The sequence below is a fragment of the Dermacentor albipictus genome, chromosome 1 (assembly GCF_038994185.2).
Source record: "Dermacentor albipictus isolate Rhodes 1998 colony chromosome 1, USDA_Dalb.pri_finalv2, whole genome shotgun sequence".
In the NCBI taxonomy this organism is placed as follows: Eukaryota; Metazoa; Arthropoda; class Arachnida; order Ixodida; family Ixodidae; genus Dermacentor; species Dermacentor albipictus.
The window spans coordinates 144896728-144918534 of NC_091821.1; the positions used below are offsets into that span (position 1 = coordinate 144896728).

The 21807-nt window shown below is 46.9% G+C and overlaps 1 protein-coding gene and 1 long non-coding RNA gene across 3 annotated transcripts in view; one reads left to right on the forward strand and one right to left on the reverse strand.

The window, feature by feature from the left end:
• Culd (CUB and LDLa domain) overlaps positions 1-21807 on the reverse strand; it is a 210016-nt gene that overhangs the window by 44240 nt on the left and 143969 nt on the right. For both annotated transcript variants that reach the window (XM_065429524.1, XM_065429523.1), the window contains exon 4: positions 20982-21225. In XM_065429524.1, the coding sequence (XP_065285596.1) occupies positions 20982-21225 (244 nt within the window). The remainder of the gene's footprint in view (positions 1-20981; positions 21226-21807) is intronic.
• LOC135900080 (uncharacterized) overlaps positions 21183-21807 on the forward strand; it is a 38442-nt gene continuing 37817 nt past the window's right edge. Inside the window, exon 1 of the long non-coding RNA XR_010563788.1 lies at positions 21183-21321. This is a non-coding gene — a long non-coding RNA (uncharacterized lncRNA). The remainder of the gene's footprint in view (positions 21322-21807) is intronic.

Below are 21807 nucleotides of genomic sequence, written 5' to 3' on the forward strand. Positions count from 1 at the left end.
CAGTTTCGTTTCCGTGCTACGTTTTATAAACAGAAATGAAAGAACATCGATTTGAGAGGTGACAGAACAAGAAAAAAAAAAGCGAGTGGGAAAATCATAGAGAGAGAGAGAGAGAGGAGGAGGAGGAGGAGGAGGAGGAGGAGGAGGAGGAGGGAGGTGAGCAGTCTGGACGCGGAGGGGGGCTAAGCATGAAATATATCAAAAAGCAGTGAAAAAGTTTTTGTGCACTGCCTTCTTTTGTCTTCCTCTTTTCTACCCCGTTTTTCTGCTTCAGTGGGCGCCTGTCGACTTGGTAATCATGGTCTGAAACCCGCAGTACTAGTGCGCGAGAAAATTTAATTATATCGCGTTCATTGCGACCGCATTCGCTCTTTTGATAGGACTTCATTATCTTTGCTTTCCTTTTGGGTGGAATTTATTTTTGAACAGATTTTTCTGCGTTGTCAGTGGCTTAATTATTTTGAACTTCCACGCCACGTGTTTTGTAGCTGCACTGAAATTGTGGCAGTTGTTTAATAGCTACTACACGTAACGTTGTCTTCGGTGCAGTTTGTACCACACAAAAAATAATAAATAATGTAAATGAACTAAAGCAAAAGAAAACTTCGATGATTCGCGCTAGTGTGCGGTATAACAGCAGCGTCAGCCAGGTCGTAAACCCATGTGAACACTACACATACTGTTGCTCTCTTCGGCTTCGCTGACGGGCTACGCCAGCACTGTAGCCTTACCACACTTCTTTCGTGCCGAGCCGGTCGGCCTCACCGAACGTAAGGTTCAGCCCCGTTTTAGCGAACCAAACTTCGGGACAGCGTAGCGTGGTGCCATTCCTCGTGACGAACCGCTCCACCCAGGCGCCGGAGAGAGGTACGCGGCGGCGACCATCAGACCGATGCGGCCACATAAACAGCGCACGCTTTGCCCACGTCGTCGTAACTACCATACAGTAGCTTTGTAGCGCAGCTAGCACGGTCTTCCCTTTACGGCTGTCCGGCCGCTGTGCTCTGTCGGGCGCATTTGGCCTCCTCGACGGACACTCCAGTGATACGTTGTCATGTGCGAGCCATTTCTTTTGTTCGGCGACTGTGTTCTTTCGATGCAGGAACACGTTGACGCTGATCTAGGGCAATGAAAGTTTGGTTCGGGCTCGTTGGTTCATTTCGTAAGTACCCGCCATGGTGGCTTAGCGTCTATGGTGTTGCGCTGCTAAGCACGAGGTCGCGGGATCAAATCCTGGCCGCGGTGGCAGCATGTCGATGGGGGCGAAATGCAAAAGACGCCCGTGTCCCATGCATTGGGGGCACGTTAAAGATCCCCAGGTTGTACAAATTATTCCGGAGTCCTCCACTGCGGCGTGCCTCATAATCAAATCGTTGTTTTGGCACGTGAAACCCCATAATTTAATTTTAATTTCTTAAGTATAGGCCGAGGTGCCCGCATGGGCGGCGCCCGTTCTGTTTTGCGTGTCCCTTATCGAACTGACCAGAATATTATGCTATTGATTCGATTCGGTGCTCGAGTCGAATAGTCACTACGCGAATTGTTTTCGCATACTTCACGTGATGAAGTGTGGTGCATCAAGCGTGAAACTGAAACGAATGTGCGACATACGAAATGATAGTACACTGCGTCGCTCAGGTTTTCCGGCTAAACTGCTGGATCATTACTCAAATATCAAACATCGCACAGACATGGCATTCGGCACGCACTACGATTGTGTCGTAACGAAAACATGGTGCGCTATTTGAACGTCATTTATCCTTTGTCTCCGAATATTTGCCGCAAGGTATTACATGCACACCAGCATGTGTTGGCGTACTTTGTGCGACGTTTACAAGAACTGCGGCCGCCAGTTTTGGCGACGTCTGCTTACTCCAGACTTACCACAGTCTTTTCCATATGTGATCTCAACGCGAAGGATTACGCATGATGCAATGCGGCCGTCAGACCTGCGCATCAACAAGGCGGCGTTGTGTATATAGGCTGAACGAATACTCATATATGTTTAAGGAGCAGTTCTGGGTGAGTAAAAGCATTGCAGCCGATTTCTGGCATATGGCATTCATGTTTTCCTTGCTGAGTCGTTTGCGCAAGCGCAGTTATTGCACTTATATATATTACCTCGAAGTCGCATTCATTAGTCCCCTAACCGATGTCGAAATGCTGCAAAATTACCGTGACTGTTGTTTGAATAAGCAGTTGAGGAATGTTGAGCAATCGAGCCGGCGGCGCGAACGCCTTGGGGTGTGTAGGTGAATGCGTGAACATTTTTATTGCGAACGTCACTTGAAGATTGATCATCTTGCGCGCTTGAAATATTACTCAGTCCTTTGTTCTTGAGCCACCCGCAGAGAATATTGCAAACTGCGCGGGAAAAATAAGCTGTCTTGAAGTAACGGATCCTGACAATATAAAGCTCGACACGACGCCCACTTACAGAAAAAAAAAACGCAGCCAAATTCCAAGAAAAGCAAAGGACACGCGAGTGTGCTTGCGAAAATGGGTGCCTGGGTTCACTGCGTTGAGCAGCCGCGCACGGTGAACGTGATTAATTTAGGCTCAATGGAGCTGGACTTAAATGTTCCCGCGTAGCTTATTTTTGCAAGGGTGTGTTAAAGATACATCGATTTAGTTTGCCCTTTAATTCCTCTGCCCTACAGTGTCACCTTTTCGAGAGATTAAGTTACCGCTAAGACAGCCGACTAGATTGCTCACGACGGAAACAAGATGGCGCCACATGCGCGCCTAGCCATTTCGTGCCTAGATCCATTGCGTTGCCTCAGCGGTGGTTCGATATGTTCGATTCCAGGTCGCGGCGGCCGCGTTTCTTTACTGGAGAAAAGCAAAAATTTTCTTGTACTTAAATTTAGGTGCACATTAAAAAGAAACACGAAGTGGTTGAGATGAATCCCGAATAATAAAAGAAAAAGAATCCAGAGACCCTCACTACGGCCTCTCTCGTATAGCCTACATGCGTAGGCTTTGGTATGTTAAACCCCATAATTTGATTCATGTGGTTTCCTGGCTCAAACCAAAATGCACTGTGCATGCATTTGCGCACTGAAACTGTGCCACTGCCGCACTACCGTTGTTCAAAATATTGTTCCCGTCGACATTGTTGCCGTTATAATGCGCGCTCTATCATATAACGTGCCATATACAACTGAAACAAAGGTGTAGAATAATGACGTCAGCGCAGCGCAGAGAATATTTCTAAGTAGCAGCCCCGCAAGTTCGAATCTTTAGTTTGAGCTCAACATAGATGTGCTCACCGTCATCTGCTAGATCAGCTGTGTGTACATACTTCAGACAAGCACGCTTTCTGGTTAGGTAGCTGTCACGCGTTGTAGAAGTATCGAAAAAAAGATGTGTTACTCGTGAATGACGTTAATGGCTTGCTTGACTGTACCTTCTGTCTTGTTGGGATGTTGAATCATCATTTACCTTAGACCACGGTTTTGCTGTAGCGGAACAGTTTCACGATTATTTCTAATCAAATGTAAAATTCGCGTAAAATGATGGTCGCCAGATATGGCTCATCAAAATTAGTCGAAACTCACTCACGTTAGATTTTTTTTTCCCGAGTATCCTCTCACTTCCACCCTTCCTCACTCAATCTTACCGAGACTCGCGCTCACTCCCACTCAGTTACTCATGTATACGAGGGCGGATCAGAAAGTATTTGCCCCTTATTTTTAGCCAAATTACGGCTGTAAATGCGAAGTCAACATATCCATTCCGAGCAGTGGACCTTTCTTGGACGCGCCCGTCTTGTCTGCGGGTAGTTCCGCGGCAAGGCGCTGCTGTTAGTTGTTGAAGATGGCGGTTGTGCTTCACGCGTCCACGCCGTACGGAAGTTGATTCGTTTTCTATGAAGCAAGGGACGAACGTCCATCGAAATCCACAGGGGAATGCAGCTCATGTATGGGGAAAGGTGTCTCGCTTTGAGATGTGTGAGGTGGTGGTGTTGTGAGTTCGCAAAATGCCGTGAAGACTTGCATGGCAATGAGCGTTCGGGGTAGGCTGCGTGTGTCGCTGACTGAGGACAGGGCATATCAAATTTAGTGCTGCGATGGGACAAATGGGGGGTCTGAACCGGTGTATGGACTATGTGGAAAAATAGTGTATGTAGAACAGTACGTATATTTGTAATTACCTGTATGTGCCTTATTTTGGCTAATAAAAGATAGGGGCCAAGACTTCCTGATTCGCCTTCGTATTAGAAATGAGGGCACTTAATAGTGCGTATGCCGATCAATGGCTCGTTTACATACCAATGTTCGAAGGCGACCGTTTAGTTACGAGCCACAATGTAAATGGGTGACAAGTCGATATTACGTCTGATCTACAAATTACTAAAAAAATTCACAGCATCTATGTTTATAAGCCCGGAGCGCGGCAAAAATAAACTTACTGCAATTGAGCACACTCGGGAGCTATTAGGTTAAAAATAAGTAACAAGATTTCATCGCACCGAAAAACGTTACTGACACAGAAATGTGACGAGCCGCGACTTCAGAGTGATCTACAAATAAAGTAAAAACGAAGCAAAGAGTAGTGATCCTGATTTAATTAAGAAGTAGAAAGTTTGCACAAGCATTGCTTTGGAAACGTTTTTAGCCCTGCTTTCTAGTGCTCAGAGAAGGAGATAGAGAGATGAATAGAAGAGAGGAAAGGCCGGGAGGTTAACCAGATGCACGTCCGGTTTGCTACTCTGCACTGGGGGAAGGGTAGCGAGACAGGGTAGAGAGAGAGAGAGAGAGAGAGAGCACAGAGTGGTCTTATTAACGTGAAAGCATCGGCTAGTTGGCTGTTCATATTCGAGCGGGAATAGCGCTTTTTAAGGACACGGACGAAGGTAAAGGGACATTAAAAAGCGCAACGTGCCATTTCCTATGTGCCTTTACATTTGCACATCTTATTAGCGCTGCTCGCGCTCGTAATTATTTATTTACAGAGAACTGCAGGCCCGAAAAGGGCCCAAGCAGGAGGGGCAAACGTACATAAAAGTATATCTAAGCAACGCGTACAAATACTAGTATATAACAAGATCACACACCTTGTAACAATAAGCTGTAATAAATGTAAAAGCAGAGAAATGAAAAGGAAGAAAGTACGGACCGTACAAACATTAGCAAAGAGCAACATCGAGTGCAAGGGAAATGAAGCGTAGCAATCAACACAATGATATATAATGTTGTTTACGCACTTGAAACACAACCAAATTGTCAAAAGCGTGTCGTACGCATAGATACGAGAAAAAAAATACGTACAGCAGTGCTCGCACCATTTAGACTGAGCGTAATAATGTATATGCGACATTTACAATGTCATCCAAAGCTTTGGTTACAGTTTCTTTTCATTTACCTAGTCAGTGTCGACGACAGCCACCGAAATAGACGATATGGTCATTTGACGAGATGGTCATTTGAGGGATCGCCCGACGTTTGCACGCAAGCGCGAGTAAGAGCGAGCGCGAGAGAGAAAATGTGGGGCATTTGCTCGTTGAATATATGACTCTGTCTAGGCATACGGAGGAGGTTTCTTAGCGCGCGTTGTATACGTTTGTCCCTAGGCGTGCCGGCATTGCGTTGTGGGGTCGAGTTTGCTTACGCTCGGACGCTGGCGCGGTAAAACAGGTGAAGCAGCGGGCACTGACGTCCCATTTGGCGACCGCTGAGTCGGACAGACTTTCTCGCACTTGCAGCGCTCGTGATAAGTCAGTCGAGGCGGATCATAGCTGTCTCGCGCCTTACGGCGATGTACCTTGAAAATAACACCACAGATGTTTCCGCGGGAGCAGTAGGGACCGTAGTAGTGCCCGAGCCTCATCTTGAAAATCTAGAAGCAACCGCGGTTGAAAGCAAGTGGCTGAATGGCCCCCGGTGGCGCTCGACGCCCCTGCAACCGCTATGAGAATACGTCGCGCTACACTATGGCCTTTTACGCTAATCTAACCCAACCAAACCTAAGCTAAACGCAGCGTCGGAGGCCGCGGCCCTGGCTGCCGCCATGCTAGCGGAAGTGGCCTGTGGCGAGAGCCAATAGGCGCGGAGCCCTGACTTTGCATACACATTGCAGACACGGTCGTTATTGCGCATTGTATGCTCTGCGCTTGTCAGCTCAAAATGGCCAGACCTGGTGTGAGGGGCCCTTTAAGACTGAGGCTATGACAGGCAGTGGAAGCGTCACCACGTGATCAAACATGGCAGCGCCCAAGGGAGCGCGGTGAGAAGTGTCTATATATACGTGGTGCTTCAGCGAGCACTTTCAAAAATTCTTAAACGTTGCCTGTGGCAGATAGCACAATTCTTGTTCCTGGGGTGGTATACTGGAAGCGGCGGACACTACTTGCAAAAGAAAAAAAATTGAAATGCATAATCGACTAATTAACAAAATTTTGCTAATTAACTGTTTAACTAATAGCTTTATCGCCCACGTTGCAATGTACAAATTCTAGCTGTGATTCTGGTCAACATCCCTGCCTTCTCTCTTATTTTCCTCCTCCTCCTCCTCCTAGCCCTAGAGTTCGCAAGGCACATTTCTGCTTGAATGCATAAACGACGTTTTGTTAAGAAAGTAACTGGAACGCCAATGCATTTCTCCGAAAAGTTCAGGAATTAATATCTCGAAACTGGTGCTATTCTGAGAATTCGTTTCCAAGTACATCCGCCGTGCGAACTCCACGACTAGAATTTGTAAATTGCAACATGGGCCATAAAGTAATTAGTTAAAAACATAAATCATGCATTTTGTTTAATTAGTCGATTATGCATTTCAATTTTTTTGTGCAAGTAATGCCCACCTCTTCGAGTAGGCCAGCTCATGGACTAGAATTGTGCTATCTGCTACGGGCAACCTTTAAAAATTGTGAAAGCGTTCGCTGAAACACACGGTATATATATATATATGTATATATATATATATATATATATATATATATATATATACACGACTGTGTGTACATCGTTTCTTTTCACTTGCCCCTTGAGCGGTCGTGAGAAGTGCGGCCTATGACAGCGCGCAACGGAGAATGTGGGATGGTGCAACGTCGTGGAATACCGCCAGCCTTGTGCAATGGTGTCTACGATTATGTATTGTTTGTTCTACCTGGCCGGCCCTTCCACGCTCAGCCATTGTCATGGATTGCTGCACCAATTCAGATTTTATATGTGTGGGAAAGCCCGCTTACGAAATATTGCATGAGGGTTATGGTTTGCTTTTTTCCATTGCTCAAACGCTAGGTGGTCGAGCTCGATGCATGCTCAGAAAGATAAAAAAAAAAATAAATAAATAAATTGCGTTATATTTTTCGCACGGTTCCGAATACTAAACGTGAAAAAGAAGAAAAAAGAGAAAATAAATAATATAACGCGGTGTGTTACTGCAGAAACGATAAGTGTCATAGGATTGAAGTGATCGCGACCACAGCTTTTTCACACTTCAGATCTCGTTTGGATGACGACCCAGGAGCCGTGCTCTCGATCGATCACTTTCGGGGATACTTTCACTTTCGCGTGACGTGACATTCAGCACGGTTTCTCGCCGTATAGTGACAGGCAATCTTGACATCGCGGCTTTTATTATTACTATTTCTATTACATTTTCCACCTGTCAACTCAGACAAGCACGCTCAACAATTACACGGCGCAAAAATAGCGCTGTCGGGAAATGTGGCTGCCCAGAATTTCTTTCGTCAGATTCGCTTCCCCTAGCTTTAGCCGGTCGGCGCGCATCAGATTAACATAAGAACACATATGCTGGCATAACCATTTAAATCTGATGGAGACGTCACTGCAAGTTTCCTTCGGTACTCAGGCGGGTTTCCATGGCCGAGGCTAAGAAATAAAGAGAGAGAGAAAGAAAGGAAGAACGGTTGAAAGCGCTTCTCCATTAAGTTGCCTTTCGTTTCCCATTATAAGACGTTCCAAAGCAACACGGGCTACAAGAGACGCCTTAATTAGGGGCGCCAAATTATTTCTGATCATCTGGAACCATTTAGCGTGGACCAAAAGCTATGTACAGATACGCGCGTATTCCCTCCACATGAAAAAAAAAAAAAGATTTTGCGCTTACTGCTGTTCTGTACTTGCTCAAATTTCGCAGCAAGATCGCCTTTTATGGCCACGATCGTTCAGTATAACACAATTGGCGCTTGTTTTCAAGAAATAAATGCGAATTTGCCTTCTTCTGCGCCTTCGTAATGTCCACATCGCACCTCAAAACAAGTGGGGGGAACCAATCTTGAAGGCCATGCTTTGCCATACAGCACGCTATGGAAAAAAACGCGCCACGCTGTAGCCGCCATATGTTGGGCACCACTTATTAGCGACGGGCCTAGACGAAGGCAACTCGGCATTTTCTTTCTTAAGGACAGGCAAGTAAAAGTGCCAAGTAATATATTGAACGACCCGGACCATAAAACTCGATCTTGCTGCAAAATCTGAGAAGGAACAGAGCAGCGCTAAGCGCAACATTATTTTTTAACGATATTCAACTAAATAAAAGTCAACCGAGTCCGCACTACTAGAACAGAAATAATACGTCATTCCGCAGTTTGAAAACAAACGCTTTGTGCTCGGTGTATTTGCAGACTTTTCGAAGTTACAAGAAAGGGTGTCGCACAACCCAACAAGACATGGAGAGTGCTGACCCCTATGTGTCGACTTAAATTAGGAGAACAGTGATTAAGGCACACGTTGCCTTCTATCTTAATTACCTATCAATTAATGAACATGTACATATCTCGTTGTACCAATAGTACCATTCGTGAAATGTGATACCAATAGTACCATTCGTGATGTGATTCGTGAAATTCGTGATTTCATTAAGCAGAAGCCTCCGCAACAATGGACAGTCTTTAGTGACTCCAAGGCAGCCCTTCAGTGCATACGAAGCCCAATGCGCCACGGACCGAATGAACAACTGGCCTCAGAAATTCGGCACATATATCATCAAAGCTATGACAAGGGACACGACATAATCTTTCAGTGGCTTCCAGGACATAGTAACATCAGCGGGAATGACCACGCCGACGAAGCCGCCCGATCTGCACATGAAAGTGGTCAGCGAGTCGTCATTCCGTTTTCGCGATCAGACGCTGCGGCTGAGTTGCGATTGATGTCCCGTGAGTGTACTTTGCCCCTGTGGGACTCAAATGTTTTCACCATGTGTCGGTTGCGTTCATTGTCTCCGGACATACGGATGCACCTCCCGCCTGGATTACCACGACGTGAACAGACCATGCTCTACCGTCTGTGGCTAGGCGTTGCCTTTACAAACGCCTATGCTTTCCTCATAGGAATGGCCAACAGCCCCACGTGCGACACATGTAACATCGACGAGACGCTCGCACACATTATCTGTGTCTGCCCGCGATACAGTGCTGAGAGACAAGTGATGTGCAGTGTACTGGACCAGTTGGACAATCGTCCACTTTCAGAACTAAAAGCTTTAGGCCAATGCTCCGATAGGACATCCGCGTTGAAGGCCTTACACGCGCTAGTAAGGTTCTTGCGGTCTACGGGGCTTCACGACAGACTCTAAGAATGCCGCCTCCTACCGCTCTGTAGTGTACGCGCTTTGTTTGTGCTTGTCTCCCTTTCTATCTCCCCCTTCTACTCTGTTTCTCTTTTTATCCCTCTTAACCCTTCCCCCTGCGCAGGGTAGCCAACCGGAACTACCTCTGGTTAACCTCCCTGCCTTTCTCTGCATTATTTTCTCTCTCTCTCGTGAAATGTATACACTGACCTGATACTATACCAACATGAGTGCATTCGATTCGAAGCATTGTGAAGGTTTTATTTTCTAGCATCGCTTTCGTCGTTTGTCAATTTTGCCTACTTGTCTCGATTGTTTTTTTTTTCCAACTTATGTTTTCGCGTTGACATTGCGCCGCTACCAGGCACTGACTTCAGGGGCTGCGGGCCTCGTCGAGCTGCCAAGAATGAGATTTTCCCCGCAGTCCTCCCATCCGTAAAAGGTATACGAATGTGTATCTCTACAAGTCTACACGATGGTGCAGGAGAAAAAAACCCACAGAATGTGCAGGAGAAAACGCACGTCTCCGCACGCGGTATTCTTGTATTCCACCTCCATCGGTACGCAGTCGCAGCGGTCGCGGTTATCGAACACATTGCTCAGCTGTAGAACGCCACAGGCCACCGCAGCGGGTGGAATTCACGGCCCCACGTTCCGCTCGACGCTGCTCTTCGCCCGCTTCTCACTCTGCTCTGAAGTGACGGTACATTGCACAGTCACACGGGCCAAAACAAGACTCTGGACTCGTGAGCGGGGCAAAGAGACTTACAGAAAGGTAATGTCAGTTGACAAGCAAGTGACAACCGTCTCGTGAGCCTGCCAGAAAATAAGCTCGCAATAGCATGAACCATGCTTGGGGAAAAGAAGTGACAGAGCACCAAACGAGTGTGTACGTAGGTCCAGAAATGCAGCGGCAACGCAAGCTGCCTAAAAGGAATCCTTGAGATGATATTTTGCGCTTGGAGGTCGTAATATTGAAGAAAAGAAGAGGATATCCGTAGGTTCCTGACTTGCATTCGATCAGTTCTGAAGACCGTGGTGCTTACTCTTTTATTCTTTTCGACTTGTGTGCGACTTTAGAACCCGCCAGCGCATCGAAGACGGCGAACGGGGATCGTACAAGGTAGCGCTACACGGGGTGAAGCACTCAGGTCTGAAGCCCATTTGGCTGCTTTATTTTTGTATATGGCTGTATATCGGAACTTCCTTGCTCTTCAAATATACTCTCGTGCAATAGGCGAGTCATTTTACTTGCACCGTGTTCCCGCAAAGTAAACAGAACAGAAATGTCCTCTCGAAGCGGACATCTTAAAACGTGTAGTACCTCGTTGCTTTTCACCGTATAGCTGTTTCGACCCTTGCTCTTATACATTTTTCTGACGAATACACCGCTTGTAGAGCGTGATTTATTTTCCCTTGTCGGAGGATCTGCGCCTTTGGCAACATACTAGCACAATGGTGTGGCCTCTTCAAATTGAAACACGGAGCCACGCATCATTACAAAATACTCATTTTCTGTTCAACTATTTTGAATGACGAAGGCGAAAATTTCTGTCGCAGAGAACTCTCGCGTTAATAGGGCTGAAGGTATCGACCGTCACCGTCGTCGAATTCTTTTGTTAAACTTCTTCCGTGATCCCCATTCACATCGTTTCTGTTTTCCTTTTTTCGCTCTGATTTCCTTATATTCTTTATATATAGAGTGAGAAACTTTGGCAGCGATTACGGTGCCGCGTTGGCAGGGTCATGGCTCTAATAACGTGTTCGAAGTAAGCAGCTTTGTCGCTACGCGCTTGTGGAAGTCTGAGAGCATCACGCTGCTTCTGCGTTGGTTCACTTGTCTCTGGCATACAGTATACGTGAGAGTGCACGCATGCAATATTTCCGTGTCTTTCTTTTTCATTAGTTCTGCACCAACATCTATTTTATTAGGGTAATAGAAGAAAAAGGTGAGCAGCTAACTGACGTCACATACATACTGCTTGCACACGCGCAATGGTAAAGAGACAATATGGGATAAAAGAAACACTGCTTCAAAAAATAAACTAGCCTGAAAAGACAACGCTGAAGTGCCAAACATGCCGAAGGGTGTCTTCGCCTTTGTCCGTGTCGTGTTTATTAGCGAAATCACACGGAAGGTACCGAACACACGTGGCACTGGCATGTCGTATATACGTATACGCTCTGCAAAAAATGAAATCCAAGCTATTTTGTCAGCCCCTTTGCGGCAGCGATATCTATAGCGTCATTTTGGGAACACCCGAATAAATAACAGGTTATAAAGCTTATGGAGCAAATATCGGATTCTTCTCTGCCTTTCCGATCTTCATCTGCTCCTATAAAATGCTGAGGCGCGCGCAAGTAGGAATCAAGCACACACTGCATAGGCTCGTGCAATACATGCACACGTCTCTGCGGAGTCACCGGATAACTTCGTATAATAATAGTGGTTGCTCTTCGTTTTACACCGAGCGCAGCTTAGAGCTTTACCATCCTGATCTGCCGGCTTTCTCCGTCCGTCGAAGCTTATCCCGTGCCATAAATAGACAAGTGAGTCGCACGGGTTGGCGTATATACGTGCTTCTTGAGCTTCGAAGCGCGATTTTACGCCATCAGAGGTTTAAAATTGAACAAGTCCAATTTTCGCGGGCCAAATCTCTTGACTTTTTGTAACAAGATACAAGTCGCTCTATATATTTTAAATGCGAATTTTCTGTTGTTTGATGTGAAGTTTAGCTTTTTAAAAGTGTTTTTTTAACAAGCCGACATAGCTGAAACAGAATACGTCGTTCCGTGAAACCGTACTTGGAAGTATAGCGTCAGTCAGCATGAAGCACTACTAACTGCATCATCAAAAATATGTGCCTTATTTCCCGTCTGCTTCTAGAAGGCACTTTCCCGTCTGTGGACTCCGCAGATCGCATGGGCCCTGTATACGTTATGGGCGCTACCCGAACGGTGATTGGTTGTTAATGCTGTTACCCTTTTCAATCTAAAAACGGGTACCCGCCAGTTGGCCAAGGTTTGTGCGGATAATTCACAATAACAAATGCTAAATTAATAATGATTACATAGCATACCATTAATGAAAATTAAGAAGGATGACAAAGGATAAATTTGGAGCTTTTCAGGGAGTACACAGCAACGACAACAAGAAAATGAATCGGGGAGCACGAATCCGAAAGTGTAATGAGAAAAAAAAAAGGAGTCAAATCTAACCGGCGCCGCGCCCTTGCTCCTTCTCGCTATCTTTCGCCATCGTCCACTGAGTCTTCTATTCTCCTCCTCGTCATCAGCGTACCCTCTCAAATACGCCCTGTTTGCTGATAACTTGAGTAATTGTGGCGCCTTTATCATTCCACACGCGCCGTATGCTTCGCAAGCAGCAGTATGCGGGGATATTCCGATTATTCACTCATCCCCGAGACATAACTCACCTGTTCATTGTTCATCCCTCCCCTTTTGCCCCCCCCCCCCCACAGAGAGAGAGAGAGAGAGAGAGAGAGAGAGAGAGAGAGAGAGAGAGAGAGAGAGAGAGAGAGACCGAAAGGGGCTTGCGTACTCAAGCCACTTGGGTCCCACAAGACCGCGAGCCGACTTTCGTTTCTTGGGATATACGCGAGCCGCTTGCGTCCTAACAGTAGTAAAAATAATGCGTGGCAGGTAACGCTGCATGGTAAGAGCCTACATTTTGCGAAATGAGAATGCAGCCAATATCACTGCTTCATATTTTTAAGCGTCTCTTGTTATAGCGTTGTATAGCAGAAAACTAAAGTAACGTTTCGGAAGAGAACAACAGTTTACGACAGGTAGCGAGGCACTGGAAGTGGTAAGGGAATACATCTACTTAGGGCAGGTAGTGACCGCGGATCCGGATCATGAGACTGAAATAATCAGAAGAATAAGAATTGACCGGGGGGCGTTTGGCAGGCATTCTCAGATCATGAACAGCAGGTTGCTATTATCCCTCAAGAGAAAAGTGTACAACAGCTGTGTCTTACCAGTACTCACGTATACGGGGCAGAAACCTGGAGGCTTACGAAAAGGGTTCTACTTAAATTGAGGACAACGCACCGAGCTATGGAAAGAAGAATGATGGGTGTAACGTTAAGGGATAAGAAAAGAGCACATTGGGTGAGGGAACAAACGCGAGTTAATGACATCTTAGCTGAAATCAAGAAAAAAAAATGGGCATGGGCAGGGCATGTAATGAGGAGGGAAGATAACCGATGGTCATTGAGGGTTACGGACTGGATTCCAAGGGAAGGGAAACGTAGCAGGGCGTGCAGAAAGTTAGGTGGGCGGATGAGATCAAGAAGCTTGCGGGCACAACATGGCCACAATTAGTACATTACCGGGGTAGTTGGAGAAGTATGGGAGAGGCCTTTGCCCTGCAGTGGGCGTAACCAGGCTGACGACGACGACGACGACGACGACGACGATGATGATGATGTTATAGCGTTGGAAGCGATGTGTAATATGCACAACCACTGAATATAGAGTAAAGACGAAACCAGTCTGTGTACTTTGACGTTCTGCGAGGATAAGAGCCTGGCACCCGCCCTTAAGTTTCCGTACACTCGCCTGTGTAGAAAGCACTGTATTTACCGTGCATACCAGGAAAAAAAGAAAGAATCTGGAGTGTCGACTAAGCACATTGTAATGGAATATCAACATACTCATACAGCCAGAACCGAAGAGAACGTCCACCTTCGAGAAGCGCTGACGTTCAAAGATGATGGGAGTGCTAAGGTTAGTGGGGGAGATCAGCAAGGAGTTGATTGGGGTCTTGCTAAAAATAAATAAATAAATAAATAAATATGATCTCAAAGGCTGAGAATAAAGGCAGCAGAGACGTAAAAATAACGAGCTTGCATGGCGGCACTAGCCACCGCCTTATGCTCGCAAAGGATACGTTCATAAAGTCTGTTGGCCCGTCCGTCCACGTCGCTACATTTCCTTATCCAGTGCCCTCATCACCTGTCGTCGCTATCATTAGTTAGACTCGCGGAGAAGGCTTCAAATAATCTCGCTCGACGCTATGGCCTCTTTCATTGGACCGTCGATTCGTGAAAGAGAAGATGCGTTGTTATGGCAGAGAGGCGGTGGTAAGATGAAAGAATGGCGCTACAATCAGATGTATGCACTGCTCCAACCACAAATGTAGGTTCTATGTGTGGCGCGGAAGAAAACGGAACGTCATCAGCGCCTCACATTTTCTTTCAGCTTGTCGATTCATTAAGTTTCAGCCTAAATCGCCGTTTGGTATTCCTTTCGTTCAGTCCATGGCTCTTTGCGCAGTGTAGAAACAGGATCACTTTGACCCAGTTCTGGTCCATGCAACGCGTGGAGTGTGTCACCGGTGTAGAATTTCTTGGCACTCTAGAGGCCCACTGCCGCAAACATTCGCAAATCAAACGGACGCGAGCGGTAACCGAAGGCGGCACACACATCGGCGCGTCGCACCAACGACGCCGGAAAGGACGCGGCAGTCGCGTTCGATTTCACCTGTGCCTCCGCCGCCACAAGAGGCACGCTGCTCCTAATGAACGCGGAAGCGGTCGTTACACGCCGCGCGGCGGCGGCGGTCGTCCGGCGCGAGCCTCGCACGCGGCGGGAGGCGCCCGATGGCGTGCGCGCCGGTGCGAGCGCAGCCGTTGCCGTGTTCGCTAAATTGCGCGTGAAGCGCGTTTAAATGAAGCTGCGGAAAGAACCGCAGCGGCTTCGATCGTGGCCGCCGCTGCCGACAGGGCCGCTGGGTCTGACTGTAGCGGCACGCATTGCGAGAACGCCGAAACGAGTTTCAACCTTCGTAGGCGTATGTATACATCAGCGACCGAGTTGGCTGCATAATATCCTCGTTCATTCTCTTACGTCGTTGCAAGTGCACGTACCCTTTCGGTAAACAACACGGAGACAACGTCGTGGGTCACTACATGCCAGAGCATAATAAAAGGACGCTGACCAGGACCCGTCGGAAATATTTATTATACGCTGGAAGTTACAAAGTGCTGTCCAAGGGGCGTTCTTCCGCAATAATTGTTAAATAAGTGCGTAGATATAGTTAACAAAGAAGCCATAGAGTTTCATACAGTTACTAGAAGGAACTGAGATGCTATATAGTGACCTACGGGAGCTGAAATCATGCAGGGTAGTTTATTCATCCAGCGTGATAATTATGGGCACTAGATGGATTTGCCTAAACTTCGTCCTTCTGGCTTTAAGTGGCTTTGTGACTTAACAAAGTGGTCATGTTTAAGACAGTACCGCGTTATAATTAATATAACGACGGAAGAATTCTAACGCAGAACATGTAGCACAGAAGCCCGATATTGGAACCATTACGCTACGGACGCACGGACAAGCCGAACCACATCAATTAGCCACAATGATGCGTGCTTGCAGAGTATTGTTGCCTTCTGCATTAAAAGGAAAAGTATAAATGGCTTTGAAACTTAGTCCAGTTTAGGCCCAGATAAAGCGTAATAAACGAAGCCACAAGAATGTTTGAAGCCCGAAGCAACACCGTGCCCCAAGCACGAAGATCAGACAAATCCATGTACTATCCCACCATTCTCAAGGTGGTCAAATGATCGCAGCGGTGCCAGAGTTCCCTTTAGTATTTGTGGGAAACTCTACGGTAGAAGCAGATTAAACGTTGCTAGGCGATGGTGCAAGAAGGCGGGCTACCCTTGCCGTGCGAGGACGCGTGCTCTCTCCCATTGCCTTGACCATCGTCCACAAGCGACATCTCTACGTTGCCCACTGCCGTATCAGAGCCGAGGGTCCACACGAAGATTACGCTACGAGTCCCGCCTCCCCTTTACCTTCTCTGGGTAAGTGTATGAATTTTATGAGCGTCCCCTTTGAAACGGTATGGTGCCACCAAGCTCGTTATTTTTACCTTGATGCTGCGTTTATTCTCGGTACTTGAATTAATTCGTATAGTTAATGTTAGCAAGCTATCGAATCTTATATTTATTACCATGAAAATTAATATTTTATCATCCTATGTGTTCCGTTACGCGTGCACCAATCTTCCAAGCACAACTCTCTCTCTCCCCCGTCCTCACGCTCGCCCCAGATTTTTTCACTTTTCTCCTGCCAAATAAAAACCCAACGCTTCGGGCAGGATAACTTCGTCCTCATTTACCTCTGGATGGATGCTGTGACTTGCAATTAAAACATTCTCAATAGTTCCTGCGCTATTTCCACACACTGCGCATGCATGAATGCACAATGACGCAACGGCGTCTGCATTTTTTGAAACGCCCCTTGTCTACGCTGTATGTAAGCAATAGGCGCCTTACACCAGCCAGATGACTCTACGACGGCCTCATTTATCATCCCAGTCGCTGACACCGGCCTCTAGGGATGCGAAGAAAATGAGACGATAGTAAAAGCGACTAGGAACCACGCTTCGTCGTTCGTCTGAGTGATTATGCACAGAGCTGTGCCGAGCTGAAGGCTGGGAAATTTTTCGAGATTTTATTTATAATCTCGATCGCAAGCATGCCGAGTCACGCGGAACGTGCGCACTTTGACGTTTTCAGATCTCGGGAACCTTTGCCTCGCGATAAGTGATTGGAGATGTCACGGTAAATATTTACTTTGCTTCCAGCGCTCGCTGCCTGTGTGTTCCGACGCGATGCTGTTGGAATGAGGAGCCCAAATACGCGCGCGACTCCGGAGTAGGTCGCATAGTATGTGGCCTCCCTACTGTGTAAAGCTTCAGCGCAACGCACTATGCTCCCTCCCTTTCTTGCTGCGCGGCGCACGTCTTGGCAGCGGTTCTAGGCGCTCTGCGTTTCACAGGAATCTCCGGGTTGTTCGTGTTGTTTCTAGCTAATTGAGCGCTGCGGGTGGGTGCCGTGACGTGGTAGGCGAAAGCTATCGCGTCATCCTCATGTATGAACCCTCATGTAACGTCTCGATTCTTGGGAACTCTGAGTTAAGTTATGGGGTTTTACGTGCCAGAACCACTTTCTGATTATGAGGCACGCCGTAGTGGAGGAGTCTGGCAATTTCGACCACCTGGGGTTCTTTAACGTGCACCTAAATCTAAGTACACGGGTGTTTTCGCATTTCGCCCCCACCGAAATGCGGCCGCCGTGGCCGGGATTCGATCCCGCGACCTCGGGCTATAACCACTGAGCAACCACAGCGGGTCAAGGGAACTCTGAGGTATTATGAATAAGCAAATAAGTATGGTGCTGGCGAGAAAATTGGCTGCTCTAATGATAACGGCATGCGGGCTTTTGTTTGAATGTTGTCTTTGCGACGTATACATTGGTGTAATATTTTGCGGGCAGGATCGTCACCGCGTGATCTACGCACATCTTTTGTTTTTGGCAAGAGGCCCTAAGCTGCGCTAATGTTTTTTTCCGCGCTTTTTTCAAACTATACCTCGACGTGTTTAAGGGGACCTTGAAGCTATTGTCGCGGCTGTGCGAGAATGCACTAATTTGGCAAGGTAGGTTTCTGGAACTGTAAATGCCAGTTTTGAATGCCCTAGCGCAAACCCTGTAATTTATGTAAGCACTTTTAAATATTTCCCACCCTTGCTGATCAAAGCGAAGAATCAACGCACGTTTTCGCCCATACTTGCCCATTCCACTACATGGAATGTGCAAGTGAGTGACCGTGAGTGAGTGATTCCGCTTAGGCCGAGCAATCTTATTGGTTGTTTTTGTGACGTCATTTGGAGTACTTTCAGCACCGCATTGCACAAATTCTCTTCTTTAACCCCTTCAGTCACGAATTATGATCGACTGTCGACATATGTGTGACATGTATCGACATAGATAATTTTATGCCAGGGTGCTTCAGACTCCACTGAAAGCAAATCAAGGTTGTAGAATGACTCTTTGTGCATTTTTGATGAGTCATCATAAATACTGAGTAACTAGATATTTGAATATTGTAAAGTCAGTCATGCTACATTTCTTCATAAAAAGGATTGAATCACCCGCTCGAATTACACGCACAAGTTATTCATTAATTCCGGCCACGGCGGCCGCATTTCGATGGAGGCGAAATGCGAAAACACCATTGTGCTTAGATTTAGGTGCACGTTAAAGAACCCTAGGTGTCCCAAATTATTCCTGAGTCCCCCACTATACGGCGTGACTCATAATCAGATTGTGGCTTTGGCACGTAAAAATCTATGATTTAATTAATTATATTTAAATGTTATTTCTTGGCCGCAAGCATTTCAAGAAAGAAAGAAAGATTTCGAGCTTGCTACCGGCATGCCCCACGTCAAACGTCACGTAAAGCACGGTAGTGCCCTCACCAAAGCAGTACTCTGTAACGATATCACCCAGAAGTAAAATGGAAGTAATTTAGTTTAGCAGAATGTTCAATTTACCCTAAACTTAATGTTTGTGCTCTATTCCTTGCTACGAGTGCACAGAAATGGTAAAGATAGGCCGCATCTACAAATGTGGGCGCCGTGGCTCAAGGGGTTAATAACACATTTATACAAACGAATCTGCTTGTCTCTAAAAAAGTAAAAATAAAGAAACGATAAACGTAGAAGATCCTTTGAAACAGTGGCGCATTTTCTGATTAGAAAGTGCATTTCGGAAGGCGTGCATTTGACCGTATGTGTGAGGAAACGAGTCGAATAATGGTTTATTCAGGAAAGCTGGGCTCTGTGGAAAATCCTTGCTCCGTAGCGTTGGCTGAGCTGTGGCCACGGCTCTGCGCTGCTCAGCACAAGGCCACGGCTTCCATTCCCAGCCGCATTGTGCGGCGGGGGCGGAACGCAAAAGCGCCCGTGTACCCTGCTTTGGGTGAAAGAACTCCAATTGGTCAAAGTTAATGTGGAGCACTGCAGAACGGCGTCCTTTCCTGACCCGCTGTGTAGTTTCTGGACGATAAACCGCACAACCTAATTTAATATAATTTTTAAAGACCTTTCGGGCTGCACAGATGAGGCTGAGTGGTGAGAAAGAATGCAATAATGGCTATCATGATTATGGTGATAATTTATTGGCATCTCCTTTGAAACGGAAAAGGGGGGGGGGTTAACAAATGGTAATCTAGCCTGCTTGGGTTACTCGGGTATGCTATACACGCTTTTCATTCTAGCATTTTCGTATACATCTCTCTAATCTTTTTTCTCTTCCTCAAAACTTCTTTATCACCCTTGAACCGCTGCCTATTATTGTAACGGAGCCGGTCGTATCAATCTCTTCCCTGCATTATTTCCCACCGATACTCTAAAAGTGTCTTGCTTATCTCGATTGATGACCGGTTGGTGCTTCCGCCAACTTTAAATCCAAGCGCTTCTGGAAGGTGTACGTTACCTACGGGTATCATTGGGTGAATCCTTTCGCATTGCATTAGGATCTGCTGAGTGGCCTCCGAATTTTTGCTGCAGCATACACATGTCTCATCTAGTTGCGAATACTTGCTCCGGTATGTCTTTGTCCTTAGGCAACCAGCTCGAGTCTCAAGATAGCAAGGCACTTCCCTACGTGTTAGCGTACAGATTTTCCCTTCTAATTTCTTTCCTCCCCTGCCTGTAAATCTCCATGGTCTTTTTTGTTTCCACTCTTTGCATCCAACTCACTGTCTCTGTTTCTCACTTTCTTTCTGATGACTCCTGGTTGTATCTTTACACTTTCAATTACCCTGTAGTTGGTTACGAACTTTTTTGACCTCTTCCTCCATTCTCGTCTTCCAACAGTCATCGTCACTGTTGGCAAGACTAATACGCCTACAATGTTCTCCGGATCTATGACACCGTACAGTTAACTTGGTGCTGAGGTCAATTCAAAGCGCGTTCTGTCGACGCCCGGTGAAAGAAATGTACCACGGCACTTGTCCCTGCAGGCATTCCAACTACGTCGTCGCCGAACGACGAGGTGCCGTCATTACTCTCGATTCGGCAAAGCTTCCGTGCGATCCAGCCGTGATTAGCGTGCTAGTCATCCATATATCGCTGTTGTCTATGGTTAGTGAACTAGTACACGTACTTTCCTTTGTCCTATACGGCGCGTCGGACGGAGCGCGTCGCATTAGTTATTATCAGTGCAACCATTACTTTTATTCTATTTGTTTTTCATTTGCTGCACCGAACGACCGAATGACAAGGAGCGAGAAGAATCGCTACAAAGTGTATCAATGGTGACATCAGTATAATATGGCGAGCTTCATTCACCAGGCTGTCGGACGTAAAAGACACGGCATGGCAATATGGCTGCGCATGCTCAACGCATATACTGTTCCACGAGTGGGCTACGTCGTGGCTGCTCTCGCGATTTCGCAGACGCATGGGAAGGGAAAGCGGTGCGTCAAAGCAAAGGAGTAGGGCTACGCCCCCGAGGTGTAGCGTTGCGGAGCCGCCATTAGCGACACTGTGGCTCGGTGCGCAGGCGGCGCGCGCGCGACGGGCGGATAGTTTGGTCGGAAATCAGGCGGGTTGTGCTTACTGGCAAGATCCATCGCTCGAACAAGTGGGTATGTTGATGTACAGTATGGACACGACGATGTGGCAGCTCGGGCAAGTGATGAGTTCCACGCTGCACCGCTGCGGGATCCTCGGTTGGTTCGGGTCGCGGTCACCACCGCTCGAGTTGGCACCGGCACCATCCGTTGTAACGTTGATGGCGTTGATGCTGCCTATTTCACCCAGAGCGACGTAGTACTTGCGCCCGTTCATCCACCTGCAAAGATCTGAGCACAGGAAAACAGCGTCAGCGTTCCGCCCGCTACAGCGGCCTGCTGAGACAAGCGCCCACAAACAGATATTTCAAGGCAAGCCCATCGAAGGTACAGTCACCTTCTATACAAACCGATTGTACTGCACATGGTACCCATTAAGGCGCAGTCAACTACAAAAGTTTACGAACCACGGGATCTCGGAAAACGTTCAATTTTCGAGCAGCCTGTTTTCCGAGTCGCAGTCAGTCAAGCCGAACGTCACAATGTTCACATATACTGGTAGAGGCTGTAAATGCGAATACTAGGCTGCGTTGTGAGGCTGTGCAGATGTTCAGCATTTTCTCATATTTCGTGTTGTGTAAGCTTTCGTGGTTGACTGTACATGCATTTATTCTAGCCTCACTAGCAGTGCGTAGTAGTGCGTAGTTTTCATGAAGCGTGCAAGATTACTGTCAATTCCCATGGGCGAACTGGAGCACCTTGGTTCCCCCTCTACCCCACCCCAGGTGTATTACAATTGAGTATACGAGCTAAAATTATGCTGCAGTATACGCACTTAAATCGATTTATCAAAAAATACATTGGCACAGTATT